The sequence below is a fragment of the Rhineura floridana genome, chromosome 17 (genome assembly GCF_030035675.1).
Source record: "Rhineura floridana isolate rRhiFlo1 chromosome 17, rRhiFlo1.hap2, whole genome shotgun sequence".
In the NCBI taxonomy this organism is placed as follows: Eukaryota; Metazoa; Chordata; class Lepidosauria; order Squamata; family Rhineuridae; genus Rhineura; species Rhineura floridana.
The window spans coordinates 14,746,116-14,771,150 of record NC_084496.1 but is presented as its reverse complement, the minus strand read 5'-3'; the positions used below and the strand labels follow the sequence as shown (position 1 = coordinate 14,771,150).

The 25,035-nt window shown below is 46.5% G+C and overlaps 1 protein-coding gene across 4 annotated transcripts; it reads left to right on the top strand.

The window, feature by feature from the left end:
- The first annotated feature begins 1,991 nt into the window (after nucleotides 1-1,991).
- On the top strand, nucleotides 1,992-24,341 carry CRYM (crystallin mu). Of its 4 annotated transcripts, none has more exons than XM_061599202.1 (8): nucleotides 1,992-2,096; nucleotides 5,047-5,197; nucleotides 6,386-6,448; nucleotides 8,714-8,815; nucleotides 11,066-11,249; nucleotides 15,736-15,857; nucleotides 20,788-20,872; nucleotides 23,546-24,341. In XM_061599202.1, the coding sequence occupies exons 1-8, from the start codon at nucleotides 2,044-2,046 to the stop codon at nucleotides 23,632-23,634; spliced, it is 849 nt and encodes a 282-aa protein (XP_061455186.1). In that variant the 5' UTR covers nucleotides 1,992-2,043; the 3' UTR covers nucleotides 23,635-24,341. The 4 variants fall into 4 exon arrangements, with proteins under 4 accessions (XP_061455186.1, XP_061455185.1, XP_061455188.1 ...); XM_061599201.1 differs by lacking the exon at nucleotides 1,992-2,096 and adding an exon at nucleotides 2,149-2,596; XM_061599205.1 differs by lacking the exon at nucleotides 1,992-2,096 and adding an exon at nucleotides 2,611-2,629.
- The last annotated feature ends 694 nt before the right edge of the window (nucleotides 24,342-25,035 follow it).

The window sequence follows — 25,035 nt, the reverse complement described above, 5'->3', positions numbered from 1 at the left end:
GTGTGTAGCAAGCTATATAGGGAACCTTTGGCCCTCCAGATATTGCTGAACTACAGTTCCCATCAGCCCCAGCTGGCATGGCCAACGGCCAAGTTTCAGCAACATCTGGAGGACCGAAGGTTCTCCACACCTGCTATATCTGTTTGGGTGTGATAGGAAAAACACAAGCTAACCGGAGGTTGTAGTTCTATGCATGCTCACCTAAGGATAAGCCTTCATTGAACACAGTGGGGCTGACTTCCACATAAATATGCAGAGTAGGGGTGGGGATCCGGCATCTTTCTGGGGGCCAAATGCCGATGGTGGGCAGGACTGTAATTTGTGAAGGGTGGTGAGAACTATATGTGAGGGGAAACTACACTTCCCAGGATTCTTTGGGAGAAGTCATGTGCTAAAGGTGAACTGGATGTGCTTTAAATGTATCACCCTTAAATAAAAAGGAAAAGGAAAAAGAAAAGGGGGGAAAAGCAGGAGCTGAGGGCAAGAGCCCTCTCCCCTCCTGCGGTTCCCAGCAACTGGTACTCAGAAGCATACTGAACTCTTCTCCTTCCTGGGCATTTGATGCAAAACCAGTGTGGATTTCCTAGGACCCTTGCTTGGTAATTCTGGCAGCCAATGAGGTAGTGGCAGCTCGTCCATTGGGGCAAATGAACCACTGCCCTATCAACCTCAATCAGCCCTTACCCAGCCCCTACCCACCTGTCTTCTTACTTACCACCAGTCTAAGGGAGGTGCACTTTCTGTCAGCTTCCTCCTACATAAGGACATGCCTGGCTGCTGGCTCAGGCCAAGGGCCCATCTAGTCCAGCAGCCTGTTCTCATGGCCAACCGGATGCCTACAGGAAGCATGAGAGCAAGACCAGAACGCAACAGTACTCCCCCACCTGTGGTTCCCAGAAACTGGCATTCACAGGCACACAGTAGAGGCAGAACATGGCCATTATGGCTAGTAGACATTGATAGCCTTATGCTCCATGAATCTGTCTAGTCCTCTTTCAAAGCCATCCACGTGGGTGGCCATCGCTGCCTTTTGTGGGAGCAAATGCCATAGTTCAGGGGTTCCCAAACTGTGATCCGTGGGCCACCAGGGGTCCACAAGCTTCATTCAGGTGGTCCACAGCATGTCAACGTTAAATATTCATACATATGTTTATATTTTTATTGCTTCTTTTATTTCTTATATCATATTTTATGGTATTAGCTGGAATTCTATGGAATACAAATTGTGATACAATAAAACACAGTATAAGAAGCAATAAAAGTGCATTTAAAATCCACACAGCACTCAGCACAGGGCATGACAATTGCTAAGTGGTCCACCAAGACCATCAGTGATTTTCAAGGGGGTGGTGGTAGTGGAGGAGTTTAGGCACTGTGTTGTCTGGCCTGAATCTTCCACTATCAGCTTCCTTGGCAGTAGCGTATTTATTTTTATTTATTTATTTATTTCATTTTTAAACCGCCCATCGCTAGTAGCTCTCTGGGTGGTGTACAAAACAGAGTTAAAATGCAATGTTACAATAAAATCCATTTCAAATAACAGGAGAATTTAAAACATTCACATGAACATTAAACATTAACATTAAACATTAAACTGCCTGGGAGTATAGCCAGGTCTTAACCTGGCACCGAAAAGAAAATACCATAGGCGCCAGGCGTAGGGGCAAATCCAGAAGCACAGGGTCCCTTCATCACAGACCCTCCCTCCTTTTCTTGCTGATGGGTTGAGAATGAGATCCTTAATAATGCTTTCCCCCACAACAGATGTCTCCAGGAGCCAATCAGCATAAAAGGGGAGTGTGTTAGCTACATGAGAAGAGTCTCCTCAATGGCTAACTCACCTCTTTCACTCTGATAGGCTCTAATAATCAGCAGGAAAGGACAAGGAAGCAAGTTAGAAAACTCTTGTCAGTAGTGCATATTCCCCTTTCATGCCGATTGGCTCGTAAGACACTGGAGGACCCTGCTCCCAAAAAAGTAAGGGGTCTAAGACCTCGGAGACCCTGGACGACTACACCCCTGTTCCTCGGATGTCCAAGTGTTATGAGCTCCCTGAAGCTCCAGAGAAAGCGAGAGTCTAGGGAACTTACCACACCGTAGGTGCCTCATAGAAAAGGCTATTTATCCATCCTCCACCATCTCCATCCCTGACCTTGATAACCCTTCCATGCGCGCGGCAATCGCAAGCCAAACCCCCAACTGCATTCAGGAGAGCCTCTGCTCCGAGTGTCCGCCGGGCAGGCGCCTCTGCTGATCGGTCGGCCGCTAGATGGGGCTCTGCGCTGCAGCCTCTTTGGCTGATTAGGGCGGCCCTTGGCGCGCCGCCATTACGGGGCGGGGTGGCTGAGGCTGGGGGGAGGTGGCTGCTGGAGACCGGCGAGTGTCTTGTGCCGTACGGGGCACCGAGCGCTACCATGAGCCGCGCTGCGGTGCCTCCTCCCGTGTTCCTGGGGGCCGAGGCAGTGGAGAAATGTTTGCCCCGCGCCAGCCTGCTCGTCCCGCAGTTGGAAGCCGCCTTGGCCAGCTTCTCCAGCGGGCCCGAGGGAGGCGTCGTGCAACCGGTGCGCGCCGTGGTGCCGATCCACAAGTACAGCGGGTGAGAACGGGGATGGGGCAACCGTCTTGCCAGGTATATGCCAAAGTGACGCTTGAGGGACCCCCCCCCCCGTTACTTTCGGAATAAAGCGAATGGGTGGGACACTAAGCTCTACTCAGAGTAGACCTATTGAAATTAATGAACCTAAGTTAGTCATGTCCATTAACTTCAGTGGATCTACTCTGAGTTGGGCCAGTGTTGTATACTGCTCAATGGGTTGTGGCCAACCAAGCTTTACTTAAGAGTTGACCCATAAAGTGAGCCACTCCATTAAGTTCAATGGATCTACACTCCATTAAGTTCAATGGATCTACACTTGAGTATGTAGCAAGCTGTACTGAGGAAAGCCATTGGTCTGTCTAGCTCAGTATTGTCTACACTGCAGTGACTAGCAGCAGCTGTCCGGAGTTGGCAACTGTTGGCCACTGTTTCCAGTCGCTCTACACATGTTCATTGACGTAAAAAAAATTAACATAGCCAACCTGGGATGTTTGTAAGTCTGCACTCCTATATACTTAGTTGGGAGTAAGTCCATGGGACCTACTTGTAGGTTGGATCCAGCCTTAGGTCGCAGTCCTAACCCCACTTACCTGGGAGTGAGCCTCATTGAATTTGGTAGGACCTACCTCTGAGAAGACATGGCTAGAACTGTGCTGTTAGTCATATTTTCAGTAGACCTATTGAAATAAATCAATGGGATGTTAGCAATTATTTTTGTTTTAGTTACATTTATATCTCACCTTTCCTCCAAGAAACTCAAGGTGGCAGTCATGGTTCTTCCCCCCTCCTTGTTTTAGAAGAGTGACTGGCCCAAGGTCACTCAGTAAGCATCATGGCTGAGTGGGGTATGTCCTAGTCCAACAATCTAATCACTATACCACATTGCCTCTCAATTACTAACTTCTCTTTTTGGAAATCAAACCCAGCTCAAGGTAGCAGCTATTCATCTTGTTTATCTAAGAAGAAAGGAATACTTAACAAGTTGAGCACTAATTTAATTACTAATTTAAAGTTCCATTGATTTCTGTGGGTCTGTTCTAAGCATGCCTTAAGACTGGATCCAACTCTGAATAAACATGCATAGTAATTTTATATGCTTAGCAGTGTTCTTTTGTCTATATTTGTAGACAAATTGAAATGACTAGTGCTTTAATTTGGTTTAGTGATTTTACTTGCTTGGTTGTTTACGCATGTTTGTATTTTATACTCAAATTGCAAAGGCCAGTGGCTGATGCAGATACATATCTGTCTATATATAAACATGCATACGACTGTATTGTGTGTTACCTCTAATTGTGAATGGTCACTTTAGCTTCTTTTAATATTTACACAGAATGATCACAGTCGTTTCCCCTTCCCCATACCATTTGTACATCTGATGAAGTGGACCCCAAAGTCCACTAAAATGTATGTTTCAGCCACAGTGCATCTTACACATGTCTATTCAGAAGTAAGCCCCATTGAGTTCAATGGGACTTACTCCAGGTAGGTGAGTATAGGATTGCAGCTGAGCACAGCATTCTTAAGAGGGGCCTGGGAGGCACTGAGCTGTGGGTACTCTGTTGCATCCACAGCCCTGCTGATCAAGGTGCAACAGAGCAGCCCAGATTGGGCCCCTCTCTGGGAAATGGATCCTCTGAGGATCCAGGAGATCCATGGCTGACCATTATCTTCAATAAATAGCTGACCTTGGCTAGCCTCTCCACAAGCTTTGTGCAAGTGAATCAGGATGAATGTTCAAAAAACAAGTTGTCTGGAAAACTGACCTTTGTCACAGACGTCTGTGTCACACATGCCAACTCAGGCTCATGGTTTGCTTTGTTTCTGACAAACCATGAGCTGTAACCAAGGTTTGTTTTTGTAGTTTGTCTGGGAGAGAGAAACCACGAGCCTCTGTTCATGTGTTGTGATTTGGCATAGCTCTGGGCAGCACAGCAGCAGGACAACTGGTGGAGGAGCAAAGTAGCTGTAATTTTCCTTCTGGGTACCTGCATATTTTCTCATTCTTGCTATGCCATAGTTTGGCTTGGCATTATGTGCCAACAAGGCCACTGTGAAAAAATATGGCTACTTCCTAGAGCCAGTGGCACCATGAAGATAAGCCCCCTAGGACTCCTCCCTGAATCCTAAGAGGGTCCACCATTAAAATAGGACCCCCACCCCAGAATGGACAGCACTTTACTGAGGACTCCCTCAACCTGGCAGCAGCCCTGATGACTTAAGTTATGCTTGTTGGCTTCCCATTGGCATCTGGCTGGCCACTGTTAGAATAGGATGCTGGACTACATGGGCTATTGGCCTGATCCAGCAGGCTGCTTTCTTGTTCTTATTCATTACACTTTATTTAAGCCTTAGGAGCTGTTGCTGATTCTCTTCTTACTAGCTTAGTTGCCGAGGGAAGAGGTCACCCTTGAATGTAAAATGTACCGGTGTTATTTTCTGCTTGTAAGCTTTTTAGGAGTCATGCCTGCCTACAGTGCAAAAGATGACACTCTGGCAACCAAGCTGGTGACCTTTTACGAGCACCCAAAGGATCCTGCGGTTCCTTCACATCAGGCAACAGTGCTGTTGTTTGATCCAAGCAATGGCACTCTCAAAGCCGTAAGTCTCCAAGGCAATAGTGCGATGCAAACACAACTTCAACCAGTTTAGCAACTGAATGTTTGTGCATAGAGATCCTCTGTGGGAGTAGGGTTCCTGATCGGGCCAGGACTTCTCCTTTTGCATCTCTTTGTCAATATCAGGTATGGGGAACCTTTGGCCCTCCAGATGTTGCTGAACTACAACTCCCATGAGCCCCAGCAGTCATGGCCGATGGCTAGGGAAGAGGGAAATAACATCTAGAGGGCTAAACATTCCCTACACCTGGTCTATACATTGATTCACATTGAGGGTCCCTTCACATGCTGACCAAATGCACGGCCGGGGGGGGGGTCATGCCCAGCACGTTTTGGTAGTGAGGTGGGAGAGCATGACTGCTAGACATGACCCAGATTCTCCCCCACATCAATGTGTGAGGGGGGGTTATATGAACACCCCTATTGCAACATTATTTCAGAGCTTGGAAAGTTCTAGTTCTAGTAAGTTCAACATGTCCAAAAAGGAACTAATTTCAGATCATATTTGTCCCTTTACAAACTAACCTAGTTCAGTTCACAGTTCAAATCAAATTCATCCAAATGATCCTCAACAGTTTTTTTCAGCATTCAGAAAGTCACAAGCTGCTGCGCTGAAGCACTTAAGAAGACTTAAAAAAAACATCAAAGCACACACACAGTGGAATGTGAATTGTGTAATTTAATTTTCCCAGCAATTATGAACTTTAAGCTTAAAGGCCCAAATAAAAAAACACATGTAAGAGAATGAATTGGAAGATGAACTAGAAATTGTTCCCCGTTCTACCCCCAAACTCTGAAATCAGTCCTCTTGATTTTGAAGAAGTTAACTTTCAAGTGAGCATGATTTTCATTGCTTACTTGTAATGTGTATGCCAAAACTGCGTTTCCTCCAAGGAACTAAAGGAGTCCAGCAAAATGACTGAAGGGGAGGGCGAGCTGTTGGTGGGGGGAGGGGCATGGCTTGCCCCATCACCCTCCCGCTGCATCATCTGTAGTCCGGTGCTCCCCACTTCCAATCCATGTACCTCCAGCCATGGGACTGTGTTGCTAGAAATCCAAAACAGCAGCAGACTGTGGTTATGCATGTGGTTCGCATGAGGAAAAGCATTTGGTATTTAATGGTATCTTGCTGTGCTCTTTTCATTCTGTTTGATGGTCTCCTTGTGGAAAGGTCATGGATGGCAGCATCATTACAGCCAAGCGAACGGCTGCCATTTCTGCGATAGCCACCAAGGTGAGTGCTGTTTATTAAGTGGGATAACTTAAGCATTGTTAAGCTGTAAAAATGCTTCCCATTAAAAAAAAAGGAGGAGGGAACCATCCAGTTTTGCATCTTTGGATTTCAAAGTCTTTTGATTCTTAACCATTAGCTTGTTGTTAACATAGGACTCTAGATTTACGTGATTTATTTCTTGAAAGACAAATGGATATTAATCTTAGGGCACTTCCAGACTGTTGATCTTTTGGGGTGGGATTCTCTGGCTGCAGCAGTAGCAGAGCTGATTTCAGTAGCTGTTCCTGGCAGCCATCATTTTGCCCTCCTCCCATGATGCCCCAGATGTTGGGTCGTTCCAGAATGTTCTGAGCAGTGGTGGCTGGTGGCTCCACATCAGTGGGGCAGTGAAATTTGCTCCGGGTTTTAGTCCAAACGTTCAGGGCGTGGATTCCACTGCCCCACTGACATGGAGCCACCAACTATCACTGGTTCTGAGGAGACATGGTGGCCACTAGGGGCGGAGAGGGCTGCCATTTCCCCTACCCCCAGAATCATGCAACATGCTGGGCATACTGAGAAAACTAAGATGGTGACCACCAAGTAGAAGGAAGATACCAAGTGTATGCAACAAAACAAATGTATTATTACCAAGTGAATCAGGAGACAAATGGGATTTGAATGAATGACCCAATCAAAGAAGTATTTGATAATAAAATGCGGAGGGGGGGAGAAAAGGAGTTTTGCACACCCTTGTTTATAACGGTCTTAAATTTGAGTGGAGATGTTAGGGAAACAATTCAGCTCGCCCCTGCTAGGTGCAGAATAGCCTCAGAAACATAGGAAGTTGCCTTATATACCAAGTCAGATCATTGATCCATTGAGCTCAGAATCATGTACACTGACTGGCAGCGGCTCTCCAGGGTTTCAGGCAGGGGACATTCCAAGCCCTACCTGGAGATGCCAGGGATTGAACCTGGGACCTTCAACCTGGGACCTTCTGCATGCAAGACAGATTCTCTAGTACTGAGCTACAGCCCTTCGCAATAGGAGGTTGACCTATGCCAAGTCAAATCATTGGTCCATCTAGGTCAGTATTGTCTACTCTGACCGGCAGCAGCTCTCCAGAGTTTCAGGCAGGGAGCGTTCCCAGCCCTACCTGGAGATGCCAGGGGTTGAACCTGGGACCTTCTGCATACAAAGCAGATGCTCTGCCACTGAGCCTTACAGCCTTTCCCCGTCGCTACAGGCATACTCCCCTAGGTATAGTATGAGAGAATGCCTTGCTGAAGCAAAACAGGTCTGCATCTGATGGGCGACCTCCTGGGAACTGCGCAGATGCCAGTTCCATGATGGAAGAAAGGTGACATAAATGTCATGAAATAAATGAACAGATTTCAAGTTCCAACAGGGCCTACTGGGACCGGGAAGAAATGGCACTCCCTACCTTTTAAAATATAAATGTCAGCAGTAATTTAGACCTACCTCTGGTGTTAATTGGAACACTTCATTCCCTTGTGCAGTGGGGAGAGCAGGAAAAAGGTGGTTGTCTCTAAATTAGCAGAACTGGAGGTTAATTCTTTGTGGTGTTAGGTAAGGAAACAGCAGGTGCCACATTCAGCAGTCTTACCTAGGCCAGGGGAACGTCCAGCCCATGGGCTTAACAAGACACACCAGGGCTCCCCATTTGGCCTGCGAGGTCATTTTGGGTAAGCCCTGCTCACCTGCCCTGCACCTTGTGTCATATAGGACATCAGATGTGGGGCAGGTGAAAACCGAGCTCAGCCAAAAGGGGACTGATCAGCAGTGCCTACAACGCCCTCTGTCAGGGGTGGGGGCCCTGGGACCCTCCAGCTGTTTGCTGAACTACAGCTCCCATCATCCTTGGCCATTGGCCATGCTTGCCGGGGCTGATGGGAACTGTAGTTGGGCAATATCTGGGAGTCCAAAAGGTCCCCTCTCATGCCCTATGCAAAGTAGCACTTTGAAAAGGGCTTCTGAAGAGTCCTGTGGGCAAAAAAGATCACTGGAAATAACTGTGACATCAGGTGATTGACAGGTGGGTGGCTTCACCCACCTGTCAATCTTGGCCTGCAAGGGGTGGGGGAGATAATGACAGATCTGGTTCTCCACCTAGTGGTTAGAAACCAGTTACACAAATGGAAAGAAATAGCCTGGGGTGTAAGAAGCGCGAAAGAATCAAGGATATAAAGCTTTAGGGTGTAGGCAAAAGTTGTTAATCTGAAAGGAGCTGTAGTAACGAGCACCGTTTGGATATATTTTCAGTTCTTAATGCCAGCAGATTCTGAAGTGCTCTGCATCCTAGGAGCTGGGGTTCAAGCCTACAGCCACTATGAGATTTTCACAGAGCTGTTCTCGTTTAAGGAGGTAAGAATCCCAATTAAATCAACATAATGTTTTTTACACACACACCTCTCAGCTATAGCACTTCTAGCATGCACAGAGTACATGTTGGTTTTTCTGCCACCTTTCAATTTTTTAAAAAAATCCCTTGCTCAGGATGGGTACACTTCAAGATTGTGGAATCTACTTTGTTGTGGAATAAACGTACAGCGTGAATGTGGCCACACATTGTGGCCTGGGAGTGATGGGGCTTGATGATGGAGGCATGAGGCAGCCATGTTTTTTCCCCCTGTACAAAGCGCTTTGAAAATGACAACACATCAAGTCCCCTGACAGACTATTCAGACAGGCCTTTCAAATCTGAGATTCTTTGCCAGGCAGCCCTCACTGATGTGTTTGATTTTTGGGGGCAATAGTGTGTTTTTAGTCTGTATATTACCTTGTGATATTTTATATGAAAGTGCATTTATGAATATTTTAAATAAATAAAATAAGTAATAAATAGCATTGGGGAAAGCGTTTATTCATTTTGCAGATGTATAAACTGCTTCATAGCCTGAGGCCATCAAAGTAGCGTACAACAGAATAACAATAAGAGAAAATGCAAATAATACAAATTCTAAAAACAATAAAATCACTTCAGACAATAAATCCATTTCTTCAGACCCTTAAAACAATGAAACCATTCCTACAGGTGCACAATTAATATAAATGACTGGGTCACATTTCAGGGAAAACCTTTTTTAAGAAAAACATCTTCAGTAGGTGCCTAAATCCCGTGATGGCGGAAGCCTGTCTAATTTCGACTGATGATTGATTTCAAAGGGCTGGAGCTGCAACACTAAAAGCTCATGTTCTAGTACAAACTGAGAGCATGGGGGGCATGTGTTCAGTCTCGGCAGTGCCCCATCTGAGGAGTGCAGTTGCCAGGCAGGGATATAAGGGGCAAGGTGATCCTTAGTTGGGAGCCCCAATACGCATCTCCAGTAACTGAAGTTCTTGCATAAATGGGGCACAGAGCTGAGTTTCTCCTGTAAGGAGAAACCTTTTCATAGGGGCGAATGCCTTCCCAGTGATCGGCACTGCCTTCCCAATCAGGCTCTGCCCTGATGCAAAACCCCTTGCCCCTGTCAGCCACTTGTCTTCCATAGCAGAGCATAGATAGCTTTAGGTTGTAAGCCAAGGGTGGGGAACCAATGTTGTGGTTGGGCTCCATCAGTGGAGGTTGGTCCAAAAGGGCGAATGGGGCACTGCCCCACCAACCTCAGTCTATCCTTAGCCAGTCCTCACCTACCCTGCCTTCTTAGGCTGCTTTCACACTGCACTGACGATTTCTTACCTGGTAATTTGCGCGTTATATTTGATCTTCCACACAACGTACAAGCTAGCTCCGGAATTCTAGTGGAGTGGAGTGCAGGTTTAGCACAAATTTCCATGATAAATGATACCAGAAATAATCCGTTAGCAAGGCTGGGAACCGGAAGATTGCGGGAGGTTTTTGCTAGATGCAGCTACTCACATGACAGGCATCCGAGCATACGCAGGATTTTTTGCCTGATGAAAAATTGTACCAGGTAGCAGCAGCATTTCCCACACACACCCCTGTGTCGATACAACAGAAATAATTTAAAAAGTCAGATCCTAAAGAGGGAGGGCTTGCATGGTGATGGGATGAGATCTTTCACCTCCTACACAGTGAGGAACAGTGTGCATGTGTATAATGGGTGAGGGATGAAAACAAGCCGTGTGACAGTTGCGCGAAATGCCGGTATTTTGGCTGAAAAAACTGCTTAATGCAACAGGTACCGCAGTGTGAAAGAGATTTTAGAAATCGGGTCAGCAGCGCTTCCTTTTTAATCCGTTACACTAATGCAATCAGCCCCATGTGTGAAAGCAGCCTTAGTTAACAATCAGTCCAGGGAGTGACACTGACTGTCAGTTTCCTCCTTCTTAGTCTCAGGGTTGCCCTTGTAGAACTCAACAGGGAAGAGGATGCGGACAACGCTAGAATTAGTTGGCTCCATCTGTCATGGGCTGTAGTTCTGCCTCTTGTTGGCTCTGGCTCCACCTTCTGCTGGTGTCTCTGCCTTCTGCCCTACCAGCTACCACGGACTCCCATAATCCCTGTCTGTGGTCCGTGCTGGTTGGGACGGATGGGAGTTGGAGTAACAAAACCAGGAGGGCCACAGATTCCCCATCCTTGTTGTAAGCCTGCCTTGATCTTACATAAATCACTGACGGGATTAAATACTAGCTGATCCATTTCCCTTGTAGGTGAGGATCTGGAATCGCACCAAGGAGAATGCGGAGAAGTTTGCTTGCTCGGTGAAGGGGCCGGTTCAAGTTTGCCCTTCCGCTCAGGAGGCTGCTACTGGGGCGGACGTGATCATAACCGTCACTATGGCGACAGAGCCGATTTTACATGGCGAATGGGTGAAACCTGGGGCCCATATAAATGGTAATGCACACTCAGTAGTGTAGTGGCAGATTCAGAAATGCAGGGTCCCCTTCATGATAGTCACAGCCATGCCCCTTACTCTTCCCTTTTTTATGTTTTTAGGTTGAGAATGAATCATTGTTAATGCCTTCTCCCACAACAACAGACATCCCTAGGTGCCAATCAGCATGAAAGGGGAGAGTGTTAGCTACTGAGAAGACTCTTCTCAGTGGCTAACACACTCTCCTTTCATGCTGATTGGCTCATAGGAGCTGGAGACATAGGGATCCTGCTCCCAAAAAATAAGGGGTCTGAGACCCAAGACCCTGGATGACTACACCCAGTACACACTTAGCGTAATGCACACTTTTGTGTATGGATTTTTCTCTGTGGCTACTGAAATTCAATTTGCAAGGACTAACAAGCACCATGTGGTGCAAATACTGGCAAACAAATACTAAAAAACGAATATAGGTCAGACAAAAGAAAGACCTTCTAGACACAACACATAGTTAAAACTATGGAATTTGCTCTCCCAAGAGACTGTGATGACCACCAACCTGGATGACTTTAAAAGGAGAAGATAGTCCATGGAGAAGACTATCAATGGCTGCTAGCCACAATGGCTGTGTTCCACCTCAACTGTCGGAGGCAGTATGCATCTGAATACCAGTTTCTAGAAACCACAGGAGGGGGGAGTGCTCTTGCCCTAGGTCCTCTTTGCGGGCTTCCCGTGGGCATCTGGTTGGCCACTGCGAGAACAGGATGCTGGACTAGGTGGGCCACTGGCCCAATGCAGCAGGGTTCTCCAGATTTTAAGTCTGGGGCGGGTGGTGGAGGGGAAATAGTTAAGTAGTTTAGCAAGATGTACAATACATTCTTTCACCTTTGCTTTCCTGTGGATGTTAATTTCTTCAGTCCTGGCTAGGAGGGCCCAATAGCAAATCTTGGTGGGTCAGGTCAGACCAGAGCCCGAGAATACGTCACTGCCCTAGAAGATGTTCCAAAGCACCGTTCTGTGGATCACACCTTGGAGGCAGTTGCATGCAGAGCCAGTGGTTCCTGGTTCCAGCCCCAGTGGCTCCTGAGAGGTGCCTGCATGTGGCAACTTTGTCAGAGGCAGAGAGTGCTTTTAAGCATAGGAACCTAGGAAAGTGCCTTACACTGAGTCAGGCTATTGGTCAGTAATCCAAATATGTACCCAGCTGAAGATCTTGTCCACTGAGCAAAACAACAGAGTTCCCTTCATAAGGCCTTCATGGTAGAGTATCTGCTTTATTTGGTGCCGGGTTCATTCCTAGCATCTCCAGGGAGGGCTGGGAGAACCTTCCGTCTGAAATCCTGGTGAGCTGCTGCCAGTCAGTGTAGATAGTGCTGAGCTAGGTGGGCAAATGGTCTGACGTGGTATAAATTAGCTTCCTGTGTTTCTGAGGTCTGTCTAGCTTGGGATGGTCTGCTCTAACTAGCAGCAACTTCTCAGAGCTTCAGGCAGGAGCTGTTCCCCAAGGATTGAACCTGGGACCTTCTGCATGCAAGGCAGATGGTCTGCCAATGAGTTACAGTCCTCCCCATCAGAGTGTGGACTTTGTGAACCGGCCCTTAAGGATGGCACGGTCGCTCTTCATAATCCGGTCGAGAAAGATGCAAAATATAGCATAGGCTTGTTGTTGTGCTTCCAGATAAGTGCCTGGTTTAAAAAGAAAAGGAAAGAAAAATCTCTCCTGCCGGCCATGCTTTAATTAACTTTAGCTAAAGACTCTTGTGAAGGATTAGCTGGCTCAGATTAACCGGTTTTGAACAGGCAGTGCTAATCTTTTTACGATGCTAGACACATTTATTTATTAATTTATTTTATTAGATTAGGAGCCCAGTGGAACAAAGGTCTGAAGAAGGACTCACTTCTTCACAATGCATTCAGCATTTATGCTGGGGTATAAAAACCAGTCCCAGGGTTTATCTGTATTCCATATTAATTCGTCTAGAGTTTAATGATGGGATCCCCTCCTCCAGTTGTGAGTTCTTTGAGTGGGGATTGATTGCATCTCTTCTCAGGGTTTGGCTGTGTTCCCTGATTAATGCTTTCACAGCAGATGATCCTCTTTCATTACTGGGCCTTTCCTGGTCAAACTTCTTTGATTCCATTTTATTTCCATTTTACTTTCTGAGATAGATTTGGCACACAACCTCCCACCAGGAAGAACCTGTGCAGCCCTTTCTGTAAGAGAGGGATGGGGACCTTCAGCCCTCCAGGTATTTGTTGAATTACAACCTCTGTCAGATTCAGCAAGCACGGGAAATAGGAAGCTGCCTTATATCGAGTGAGACCATTGTCCATCTAGCTCAGTATTGTCTGCACTGACTGGCAGCAATTCTGCAGGATTTCAGGCAGGTTTCTCTCCCAGCCTTACCTGGAGATGGCAGGGATTGAACCTGGGGCCTTCTGCATGCAGAGCGGATGCTCCACCACTGAACTATGGTCTCTTCCTGGAGCAAGGATGATGGTTATTGTAGTTCAGCAACATCTGGAGGGCCAAAGGTTCCCCACGCTTGGGTAAAAGATTCCTGCAGATGTTCCTCACTTTTTTTTTTAACATTTCCCCCCAGTTTAGACCACCCTTTCCACCTTCCTCCTGTTTTGTCTACCAAAGGCATAGAAAGTCATTTGAAGGAGCAAATTTCACATTTCGTCACTGCTGTCTGCCCAATTTCCCTCCACCCCCTTATAATCAATGCTTTACTGGAAGCATTTTCCGTCTTATGCAAAGGCATGCCATGGAGTGTTGTGGGACGACGAGTCACCTCGTTCACCACCGCAACACATGCGCAAAGAGCTGCGTCTTCCTCTGTGTGTTTCTCCCATCCTCCCCTGCAATGAACCCATTCCTAAAGCTTGAGTAGATTGTCAGAGAAATCCACATAACCTTTGCTCCTCTGGGCAAGAATCTGCTGCCTTTCTATGGCATTGTGTATATCAGCTCAAAAGGAGGTTGATGACAGCCTGTTCTGCTAAATTATAACCTTTGGATTATCAACAACAACATCAAAACACTCCAAACTCTCTCCTGCAGTCAAAGAGTACCTGTTCAAGGCCTTATCCAGGTCATTGGTGACAGCGTGCCACCAGTACTTTTTCCTCCCAAGTAGAGTGAGATTCTCTTCCCTCCTGGGAGGATTCTAACTGCCATCATTTGGGGGAAGTGCCGTAGGTTGATGGTAGAGCATCTGCTTTGCATATAGAATGCCCCGGGTTCAGTCTCCAGCATCTTCAGATAAGGCCGGGAGAGACCCCTTCCTGAGACTCGGGAGAGCCACTCTCAGCCATATAGATTCATCAGGTCAGGGTTGGGGAACCTTTACTGTTTGACTTCCAATTACCATCAGCCCCAGCTGGCACAACCAATGGTTAAGAATGATGGCAGTTGTAGTCCAGCAACGTCTGGAGGGTCAGAGGCTCTCCAGCCCTGCTTTAGGGGAGAAGCCGTAGCTCAGTGACAGAGCATCTGCTCTGCATGCAGAAGGTCCCAGGTTCAGTCTCCAGGTAGTGTTGGGAGAGGTTTCCTGCCTGAAATCCTAGAGAGCTGCTGCCAGTCAGTGTAGACAATACTGAGCTAGATAGAACAATGGTCTGACTCATTGTAAGGCAGTGTCCTACATTCCTATCATGTCAGCTGTTGGCAGAAAGAATTGTGTGGCAAGAGGTGCCTTATCCTATGTGGCAAAAGGTGCCTTATCCTGTCCAAGATGATGCCAGCAGCTCTGCTTCTGGATCTGAATGGGAGAGGGGCAAGGAGAGTGCTCCAGGGGAAGGATTGCTCTTTATTAAAGGCAAGGCAACCAGAACTACCACAGACATTGGCTGTAGCGTTAAGAAATTGTGCTTGAGCTTGCTTTTTCTTCCTTTTTTCCTCAAATGCCACATCTTTTTAGATTGTGATCTTGCAGGCAGGGACTGTCTGAAAGTGGATTTTTGTAAATGCTGTAATTAAATACGGGAAAGGAATGGTATCCTTACTGAAGGAGTGTCCCATTCCCTGCCTGGGCACCGCCAATGGCATATGGTTCAAAATTAGTGGGTCAGGAATCATAGTGGTATTCCAGGCACCCAGGGAACTGTCCAGCAAAGGAGATTCAGGCTTCATACACATCATACATTTAAAGCACATGACTTTCCCCAAAGAATCCTGGGAACTGTAGTTTACTCTTCACAGAGCTACGGTTCCCAGCTCCCTTAGCAAACTACAGTTCCCAGGATCCTTTGGGGGAAGTCATGTGCTTTAAACAAATGGTGAGTGTATACAGCCACAGTCAATTACATGGACCTGAAGTAGGACCATGACAGAGCTGGGGTTTGTTCAGTCTCCTCTCTGCATTAAGAGTCCATGATGTTTATGCTCTTTAAGAGTGATTCATAGTGAATTGTCAATGGTTTGTGAACAACTTGTGATGATGAGGTTGGGGTGTTTGTTTCTCCAATTTGTTGTTGGGGTTTTTTTGTTTTGTCTTTTAGCCGTTGGAGCATGTAGGCCTGACTGGCGAGAGCTGGATGATGATGTGATGAAGAACTCTGGGTTGTACGTAGATTCGAGAGAAGCTGCTCTCCGTGAATCAGGAGATGTCATTTTATCAGGGGTAAGGAAGGGGCTTTTTGTGTGTTTTTCTTCATTGACCAATACATTTTGAGTGCAGTCCTAGGCTAAGGCCTTTCCCCAAGATATCCATGGGTACCACTGGAGATTTCCAATGAGGGAGGGCTTTGGCAGAGCGCCCTCTGAAGGGCCTGCTACTATATTCTGTGGACCCTGCCTTTATTTATTTTTTATTTATTTTATTTTATTACATTTCTAGACCGCCCTATAGCAGAAAGCTCTCAGGGCGGTGTACAACAAATAAAATCACAATTAAAATATGAGCAAGTGTGAAAAATATAACATGATAAAAATCCGAAATAGAATTGCCATGAGTTTATAAATTAAAATCCATATTAGGTTTAAAATTAAATTTACAATGTTTAAAAAGCCTGGGCGAAAAGGTAGGTTTTTACCTGGCGCCGAAAAGATAACAAAGAAGGCGCCAGGCGTATCTCGTCTGGGAGGGCATTCCATAGTTCGGGGGCCACCACCGAGAAGGCCCTAGATCTAGTTGTTGATCTCCGGGCCTCTTTATGAGTTGGGACCCGGAGAAGGGCCTTCGACGTCGAGCGTAGTGAACGGGTAGGTACATAGCGAGAGAGGCGTTCCACCAGGTATTGCGGTCCGATGCCGTTTAGGGCTTTATAGGTAAGAACCAACACTTTGAATCTGGCCCGGAAACATATCGGTAGCCAGTGCAGCTGCGCCAGGACAGGTGTTATATGGTCAAATTTCTTTGTCCCAGTGAGAACTCTGGCCGCAGCATTTTGCACTAGCTGAAGTTTCCGAACCGTCTTCACAGGTAGCCCCACGTAGAGTGCATTACAGTAGTCCAATCTAGAGGTTACCATAGCATGGATAACTGAGGCGAGATTCTCCCTGTCCAGATAGGGTCGTAGTTGGGCTACCAGCCGAAGCTGGTAGAATGCATTCCGTGCCACCGAGGCTACCTGAGCCTCAAGTGACAGGAGCGGATCTAATAAGACCCCCAAACTACGTACCTGCTCCTTTAGGGGGAGTGTAACCCCATCTAGGGCAGGTCAAACGTCAACCATCTGGGCAGAGGGCCCTCCCACCAACAGCATCTCAGTCTTGTTAGGATTGAGTTTCAGTTTATTAGCTCTCATCCAGCCCATTATCGCGGCCAGGCAGCGGTCTAGTACATCAACAGCCTCACCTGACGAAGATGAAAAGGAGTAGTAGAGCTGCGTATCATCAGCATATTGCTGGAAACGCACTCCAAAACTCCTGATGACCTCACCCAGCAGCTTCATATAGATATTGAAAAGCATGGGGGACAGAACTGAACCCTGTGGGACTCCATATTGGAGTACCCAGGGACTCGAGTAATGTTCCCCCAGCATCACCTTCTGGAGACGATTCCCGAGATAGGAGCAGAGCCACCGCCAAGCAGTGCCTCCCACTCCTAAATCCGTAAGTCGCTCCAGAAGGATACCATGGTCGATGGTATCAAACGCCGCTGAGAGATCAAGGAGAACCAACAGAGTTACACTCCCTCTGTCTTTCTCCCGACAGAGGTCATCATACAGGGCGACCAAGGCCGTTTCTGTACCAGACCCCGGCCGAAAGCCCGATTGAAATGGGTCCAGATAATCAGTTTCATCCAAGAGAGCCTGGAGTTGGCGAGCGACCACACGCTCTAGGACCTTGCCCAGGAATGGAACATTTGCTACCGGCCTATAGTTGTCCAAATTATCAGGGTCCAAGGAGGGTTTTTTTAGGAGCGGTCTCACCACCGCCTGTTTTAGGCAGGATGGGACCACTCCCTCTCGTAAAGAGGCATTAATCACCTCCTTGGCCCAGCCGGCTGTTCCATTCCTGCTAGCTTTTATTAGCCATGAGGGGCAAGGATCCAGAGCAGAAGTGGTCGCCCGCACCTGTCCAAGCACCTTGTCCACATCCTCGAGCTGTACCAACTGAAACTCATCCAATAAAACAGGACAAGACTGTGCTCTGGACACCTCATTAGGATCAACTGCTACAATAATGGAGTCAAGGTCCCGGCGGATGTTCATGATCTTATCACGAAAGTGTCGCGCAAACTCATTACAGCGGGCAATTGATGGTGTTATTGCGTCCTGGGGACCAGAGTGTAAAAGTCCCCGGACAACTTTATAAAGTTCTGCTGGGCGGTTAAGAGATGACTGAATAGAGACAGCAAAGTATTGCTTCTTTGCTGCTCTCACTGCCTTCACATAGAGTTTGGTAGAGACCCTCACAAGTGCATGATTACAGCCGTCGGGAGTTCACCTCCATTTGCACTCAAGCCGTCTCCTTTCTTGCTTCATCACTCTTAGCTCCGGGGTAAACCAGGGAGCCAATTGAGTTCTGCAACGGAGAGGGCGCACCGGGGCGATCGTGTCAACTGCCCGGGCCATTTCTGTATTCCACAGTGTGGCCAGGGTTTCGACAGGACCGTCAATTCTATCAGCCGGAAAATTCCCTAGAGCCATCAGAAAACCCTCAGGATTCATTAGTCTCCGGGGACGGACCATCTTAATTGGTCCTCCACCCTTGCAGGGGGGAGAAGACAATGTGAGTCTAAACCTTAATAGGTGGTGATCTGACCATGACAAAGGAATAGATGTAAAATTCCTCACTCTCAGATCACCATCCCCTAATCCAGAGGCAAAAATCAAGTCCAGAGTGTGCCCCGACACATGCGTAGGGCCAGTAGCAAATTGAGACAGCCCCATGGCTGTCATGGAGGTCATGAAGTCCTGAGCTGCTCCAGATAAAGCGGCCTCAGCATGAATGTTGAGATCCCCCAATACCAAAAGTTTGGGGGAACGCAACAATAGATCCGAGACCACCTCTGTCAGCTCAGTTAGGGAGGCTGTTGGGCAGCAGGGTGGACGGTACACCAACAGTATTCCCAGTCTGTCTTGCTGACCCAACGTTATGTGTAGACACTCTAGACCATTAGCCACCTGGATAGGGTGCCTAACAAGAGGGATGGAACTTCTATAGACCACAGCGATTCCCCCTCCCCGACCCTCAGATCTACCCAGATGCTGAACCGAATACCCAGGTGGGCACAACTGGGAGAGATTAATACCTCCCAGATCGCTCACCCAGGTCTCGGTAATACATGCCAGATCGGCCGCCTCATCCACAATTAGGTCATGGATGAGGGAGGTTTTATTATTTACCGATCTGGCATTAAAAAGCAGCAACTGGAGATCCGAGGGTTGGCTGATAGAACTACCAGCAATCCTGTGGGTGTGAGGAGGACCGGAACACGTCACAGCCACCAGTTGTCTGGGGCGAGTTCCCCTTAACTGGCATGTCCTACTCACAGCGCCATACCTCCCATTACCCGTCACTACACTAATAGGGGCCCCCTTTGGTCCTCCCTCCCACAACACTGTCCTCTCGCCCAGGCACATAATAAAAATAAAATAAATAATAAAACTCATGGCATATACACACAGTCACACACTCACTCATACAACCCACTCATACATTCAGACAGCACAGCAGCATCCGAGGGGCTTCAGCAACCGGCAGTCCGTAGTAGCTGATGTAATAGGGGCCCAAAAGTGATGGACAGCAGGCAATGGGTCTCCCAAGCCCCCTCAGCCAGCCGGCTTATATATCCCCTCCAAAGAAGGGACAGATGGAACAGTATCAGGCACAGCTGGCTGAGTACCTGAGGCCTGGTCCTGCAAGGTGCCCACGTGCAGAGCAGGAGCCCAAGAAGGAGAGAGCAGAGATGTTATCCAAGCAGCAGCGCAGCAGCAGCAAAGCAGGCAGATGGCTCTCCCTCCCTGGGCAGTGATGGTCCTCTTCCCCTTGCAGGCAGTTGCAAGCCATATAGAAAAGTTCCCACAGTGCCCTGTTGTAGCGTTGTTTCTAAGCATTGTGGGAAATTCAAATGACAGCTTCCATCAGAGCTGGCGTTTTAATTTTCCACAAGGCCCAAGAGTGACACTATGCCAGGGGAGTTGTGGAACATTTAAAACGGTGATGTACACAAACCAGACCACTCAGCCCTAGGGGCCCAGGGCAGATGGCAAGACCAGTGGGCTCTGCCAAGGCATTGGGGCCCTGCCAGCTCTCTGAGGTTACCAAGTGCGGATGCCAGGCCTGGTTTTCTGTGGGGACTGAAATCTTGAGAAACCTTCTCCCATCAGAACTTTTGAGTGTGGTTTAAAGGGTGGGCCAGAACTTGATGTGGGGAGAAGCCATACTTCAGCCGCAGACAGCTGAACTGAGACTTTGGAGAACAGCTATCAGAGAGTACCAGGCTAGGTGGATGGATGGTTCAGCTTGGCTTCAGGCAGCATTGTATGCTTGCGCAAGCGTACAAAGGGTTGTTTCTGAATGGAAATGTGGTTTCTTGGCCTTCTGGCAGGGGAAATAGCACACTCTGATCATTTTCTGTGGAGAACCACAGGCAAACTGGAGTGTGTCTGGAAGAGAGCAACCACAACGGTTAGGGTTCTGGAAACCCATATCCCATGAGCTACAATTCTCAGAATGGTTCAACCGTCAATCCCTCTTCCTAGGGGACTCTGGAAATTGTAGCTCTGTGAGGGTGATGGAGGTCTCCTAACAAGTCCCAGCACCCTTAACAAACTACAGTTCCCAGGATTCTTTGAGAAAAGCCCTGGCTGTTTAAAGTGGTATAAGAGTGCTTTAAATGTGTGGTATGGATGCAGCCACAGTATTCACTGGAGTGTTACAGGAGACTCCTACACACACACACACTTTAGAGTCTCTCCCCCCTCCCCAACAGTCTGTATTTCTGCAAACATTGTGGTTTCCCACAAATCTAATAACTCCCATATTATTATATAATATATATAACAAGTGCTGCTGTTTCAGCTGTGTGAGCAATGGCACTCGCAGACCATCAGAAGTCCAGGGAATGATAAGACAACCAACGATCTGCATTTGTTTCACAGGCGAAGATTTTTGCAGAGCTGGGTGAGGTGGTGTTGGGAACTAAACCAGCTCTGTGTGAGAAAACCACTGTGTTCAAATCGCTGGGTAAGAATGATCCCCTCCTGTGCGCAAATAACAATGCAAGACAATGCTTTATTATCTATCCCCATCACCACTTTGTGTGGGAATGCTGGTGATTATCTTCAAACTGACAACAGATTTCCCCCATGATTCAACAAATCAGTCGTGCTGTTTTCCTCCTTGAAGATATGAGACTGAAGCAATTAACATCAACAGGGAAGTGAAGATGAATTAATGTATTGTACATCTTTGTATGCCACTTTAACTTTGATCATAACTATTCCCCTGTCCCCTCCACAAATCAGAAGAGCCCTGCTGGATCAGGCCAGTGGCCCGTCTAGTCCAGCATCCTGTTCTCACGGTGGCCAACCAGATGCCCATGGGAAGCTCGCAAGCAGGACCTGAGCGCAAGAGCGCTCTCCCCAATTGCGATTCCCAGCAACTGGTACTCAGAGGCACGGTGCCTCCAACAGTAAAGAATGTAGACATTGTGGCTAGAAGCCATCAATAGCTCTGTCCTCCAAGTGAGCTGTCTGCTTCTTTTTAAGAAAAAGATTTCTTTCAAAAAATATGTTGCATAAACATTAAGCATTTGTCCTTTCATTTGCCTCTTTATTTTTTAAGTTTAAGCTCAAAACTCTTCCTGGAACTGTGTGGGAGGTTTCTTGGCGACATCAAGAGGGGCATCAGTCAATCAGCCCCATGTACAAGTGTCATCTATGTGAACTTGGCAGAACCAGTTTTAGAGAGTCGTTCTGGAGAAGAATAGTTAAACATTTGAATTGAACTCAGTGAATGAATGAAAGCACTTCTAGAACAATCTCGCTGCTAAATAATAGTTTGTATGTGCGTTTACTCCCAGAGACCAGCAGGCAGTTCTGATGGACTTTGTGCCGGAAGGGAGCAGAGCTGGCAATGGTCTGATCTTGCTATCTTCGCTCTTGTTTCACTGAGGACTACTTGCAGAGAGTGGCGCATGGGTTTCTTATGAACTGAAGGTCCACAGGCCAGTTAATTAGGCTAGGCTCTTTGGGGGTCTTGATCTTTTTGTGCAGCTCTGGAGTAACTGAGGCTGTGTACACACCATATATTTAAAACACACAGCTTCTCTTAAAGAACCCTGGGAACTGTAGTTTACGTCTCACAGAGCTACAATTCTCAGCATCCTTAACAAACCACAGTTCCCAGGATTCTTTGGGGGAAGTCATGTGCTTTGAATGTGTGGGGTTGTGTTCTACAAAATCCTACTCAGAGAAGACTCATTGAAATGAATGAACCTAAGTTAATCATGCCTGTTAAACTCAGTGGGTCTACTCTGAGTAGGGCTAGCATTGAATACCACCCATGGTGTGCACGCAGCCTGATTCTGATGGGGTTCTCTCCCAGTGGACCACATGCATGGATCCAGTGGTTTGTATGCACTGCTGAAGGGTGGAAGATTCAGGACAGACAAAAGAAGTGCTATTTTCACACTGCACAGTAAAACTATGGAATTTGCTTCCATGAGTTTATTTATTTGTTATTTATTTATTACATTTATACCCCACCTTTCTTTTCATGATAGAAACCCAAGGCGGCTTACATATGGTTCCCAGGCGGTCTCCCATCCAGGCACTGACCAGACCTGACCCCGCTTAGCTTCAGCAGGGAGCTCACCTCATGTGCCTTCAGACCATAGCCTGGGTTGTGGTGATGGCACCAACTTGGACAAGTTTAAAAGGAGTTTAGACAAATTCATGAAGGATAAGGCTATCAGTGGCTTCTTGTCATGTTGGCTACATATTTCCTTCTGTATTGGAGGCAATGTGCCTCTGAATGCTAGTTGCTCAGGAATAATTGAAAACTAGTTGCTGGGGAAGAGCTGGAACCCAGTGGTAGAAGATCTGCTTTGCCTACAGAAGATCCCAGGTTCAGCCCCCCAATGGCATCTCCAGGTAGGGCTGAGAGAGAACTGCCTGAAATCCTGGAGAGTCAATGTAGACAGTACTGAGCTAGATGGACCTATGGTATGACTTGGTATAAGGCAGCTTCCTACTTTCCTAAAATGAGCAGGAGAGTACTGCTGCACTCGTCCTGCTTGTAGGCTTCTGATAAGCATCTTGCTTGGCTGCTGTGGGAAACCGAACGCTGGACTACATAGACCTTTGGTCAAACAAGGCTCTTCTTATGTTCATTCATTGTCTATAGTCTGCTTGACTGACAGTAAATGTGATACAAACTGCTCCTTGGATATTTTGGGGCCCTCCAGATGCCTCATTTATTGAGCATTCATCCTGATTTGCTTGCACAAAGCTTACACAGTGGTTAGACGATGTCTGTTTTTATTGAACATTTGTTTGCAGGGAGGTTATATCGCAGAGGTAGGGAAACCTTTTTTGACTGGGTGGGCCAGATCCTTATCAGGATCCAGCCTCCTGGGCCTAATTTGACAGGTGGGCTTAACTGCTGTGGAGAGCACCATATTGGGGAAGGCTGGTGTAAACAGTATGAGAGTAAACAGATATGCAAATTAAGTAACTTTTCATCATGTATACAGATGGCAGACTACTTGGGCCATTGTAATGATGCATTGGAGGGGACCAATTTAAAAATTCTTATTTACAATCCATTTAGTCCAATCATTCTGTTCCTGCTGAAAATTCTAAGGAGGGGTTTCTTCACACTATTGACTGTGATATCAATTGTTGGTTATTTCAGGAATGGCAATTGAAGACATAGTCACAGCAAAAATGGTTTTTGATTCCTGGTCAGCTGGCAGCTACAATGAAGATCTGCAAATAACCTAAGCGACAACACAATACAGAAAATAAAGTAGCATTTAGTGTTGTATTTTTCCCCACAATTTATCTTCTAGCAAAAAAATATTTTTTAAAAAGATGATAACATGCAATCTTATACCCACTTTACCTGGGAATAATCCCCATTCAACTCAGTGGTTTAGTTCTGAGTCACTGCGCATACAATTGCACTGTAACTCTTATTTTTTTATATATATTTTTCTTGAGGACAAAAGAATTAAGATAGAATAGGATAAATCTAATTTGTGTAACATGCATAACCAATCTTTTTTCTGTGTACTTTAGTTGTGATTCATACTCTATAATCCTGTCTTGTACTCACTATAGTGTAAGTGCAGATTTTTGTATCTTTAGAAGGTTACATCATTTTTTGATACAAAGCATTAGGTTGATGACCACTGTTTAAATATTGATTTATTATAATTAATAATAATAGGCTCCAGAATTTAAAAGCCAAATTTTCAAGTCCCATTTGGTGCCTTCATTTCAGATCTAAAGGATGTGAAATGATTCTGAAGGCTCCCCGGTGATTAAGCTTGCCACAGATGTAAAATAATAAACATATAGAATTTGCAATTCTTTCTTACCCCCTGTGCTGTCAAATGGATCAAGGAGGGTTGCCAAAAATTGTAACCTTGATATGGATCAAATCCTTTAAGTGCTATTTTTTGAAATAAAATAACAGAACTTCTCAACTTCGTATGTACTACTTCTTTTTTTAACCTTACTTTTTTTTCATATTTTTTAAAATCCAGGTGAGGCTGTATTGGTTGAAAATTGGTGGGTAATTGGTATTTACTAAATTTTGCTGCAAATTAAAATGGTTATTTGCATTTGGACCAGATTTATTCCCAATTTATTAGCTTTGCTGTTTTCACAAGAAAATGGGGTGGGGAGCAAGGTAGAGGTTTTTAAGGTCATGTATGGAGTGGAGAAAATGCAGAGATGTTTCCCTGCCTTCCCCTTAAATACTGAAACTCAAGGTCATCCAGTTAAAGTCATGGGCAGGAGATTCAGGAGAAACAAAAGTCCTTCACAGGCCAGGTAATTGACTTGTGGAATTGGCTGCCACAAGATGTAGAGATGACCTCTAGCTCAGATGCCTTTAAAAGGAGGTATGATCATATTCATGGAAGAAGAGTCTATCAGAGGACTTTTGGTCTCATTCTGCAGGGTTCTTATGTTCTTACATTTATGACCCACATCGCTTGTTAGGCTTTTATTTCACAGACAAGCATAGAGTTTTGGCCAACCTGATCCTTCTAGCATGACTAGCAGCTGTCCTACTTCCCCAGCAGCTCCAGTTTAAGATGACCCTGCTTTACAACACCTAGAGAGGTTGCCTTGCCCTCCTTCGATTCATAGAATGATAGAAAAGTAGAGTTGGAA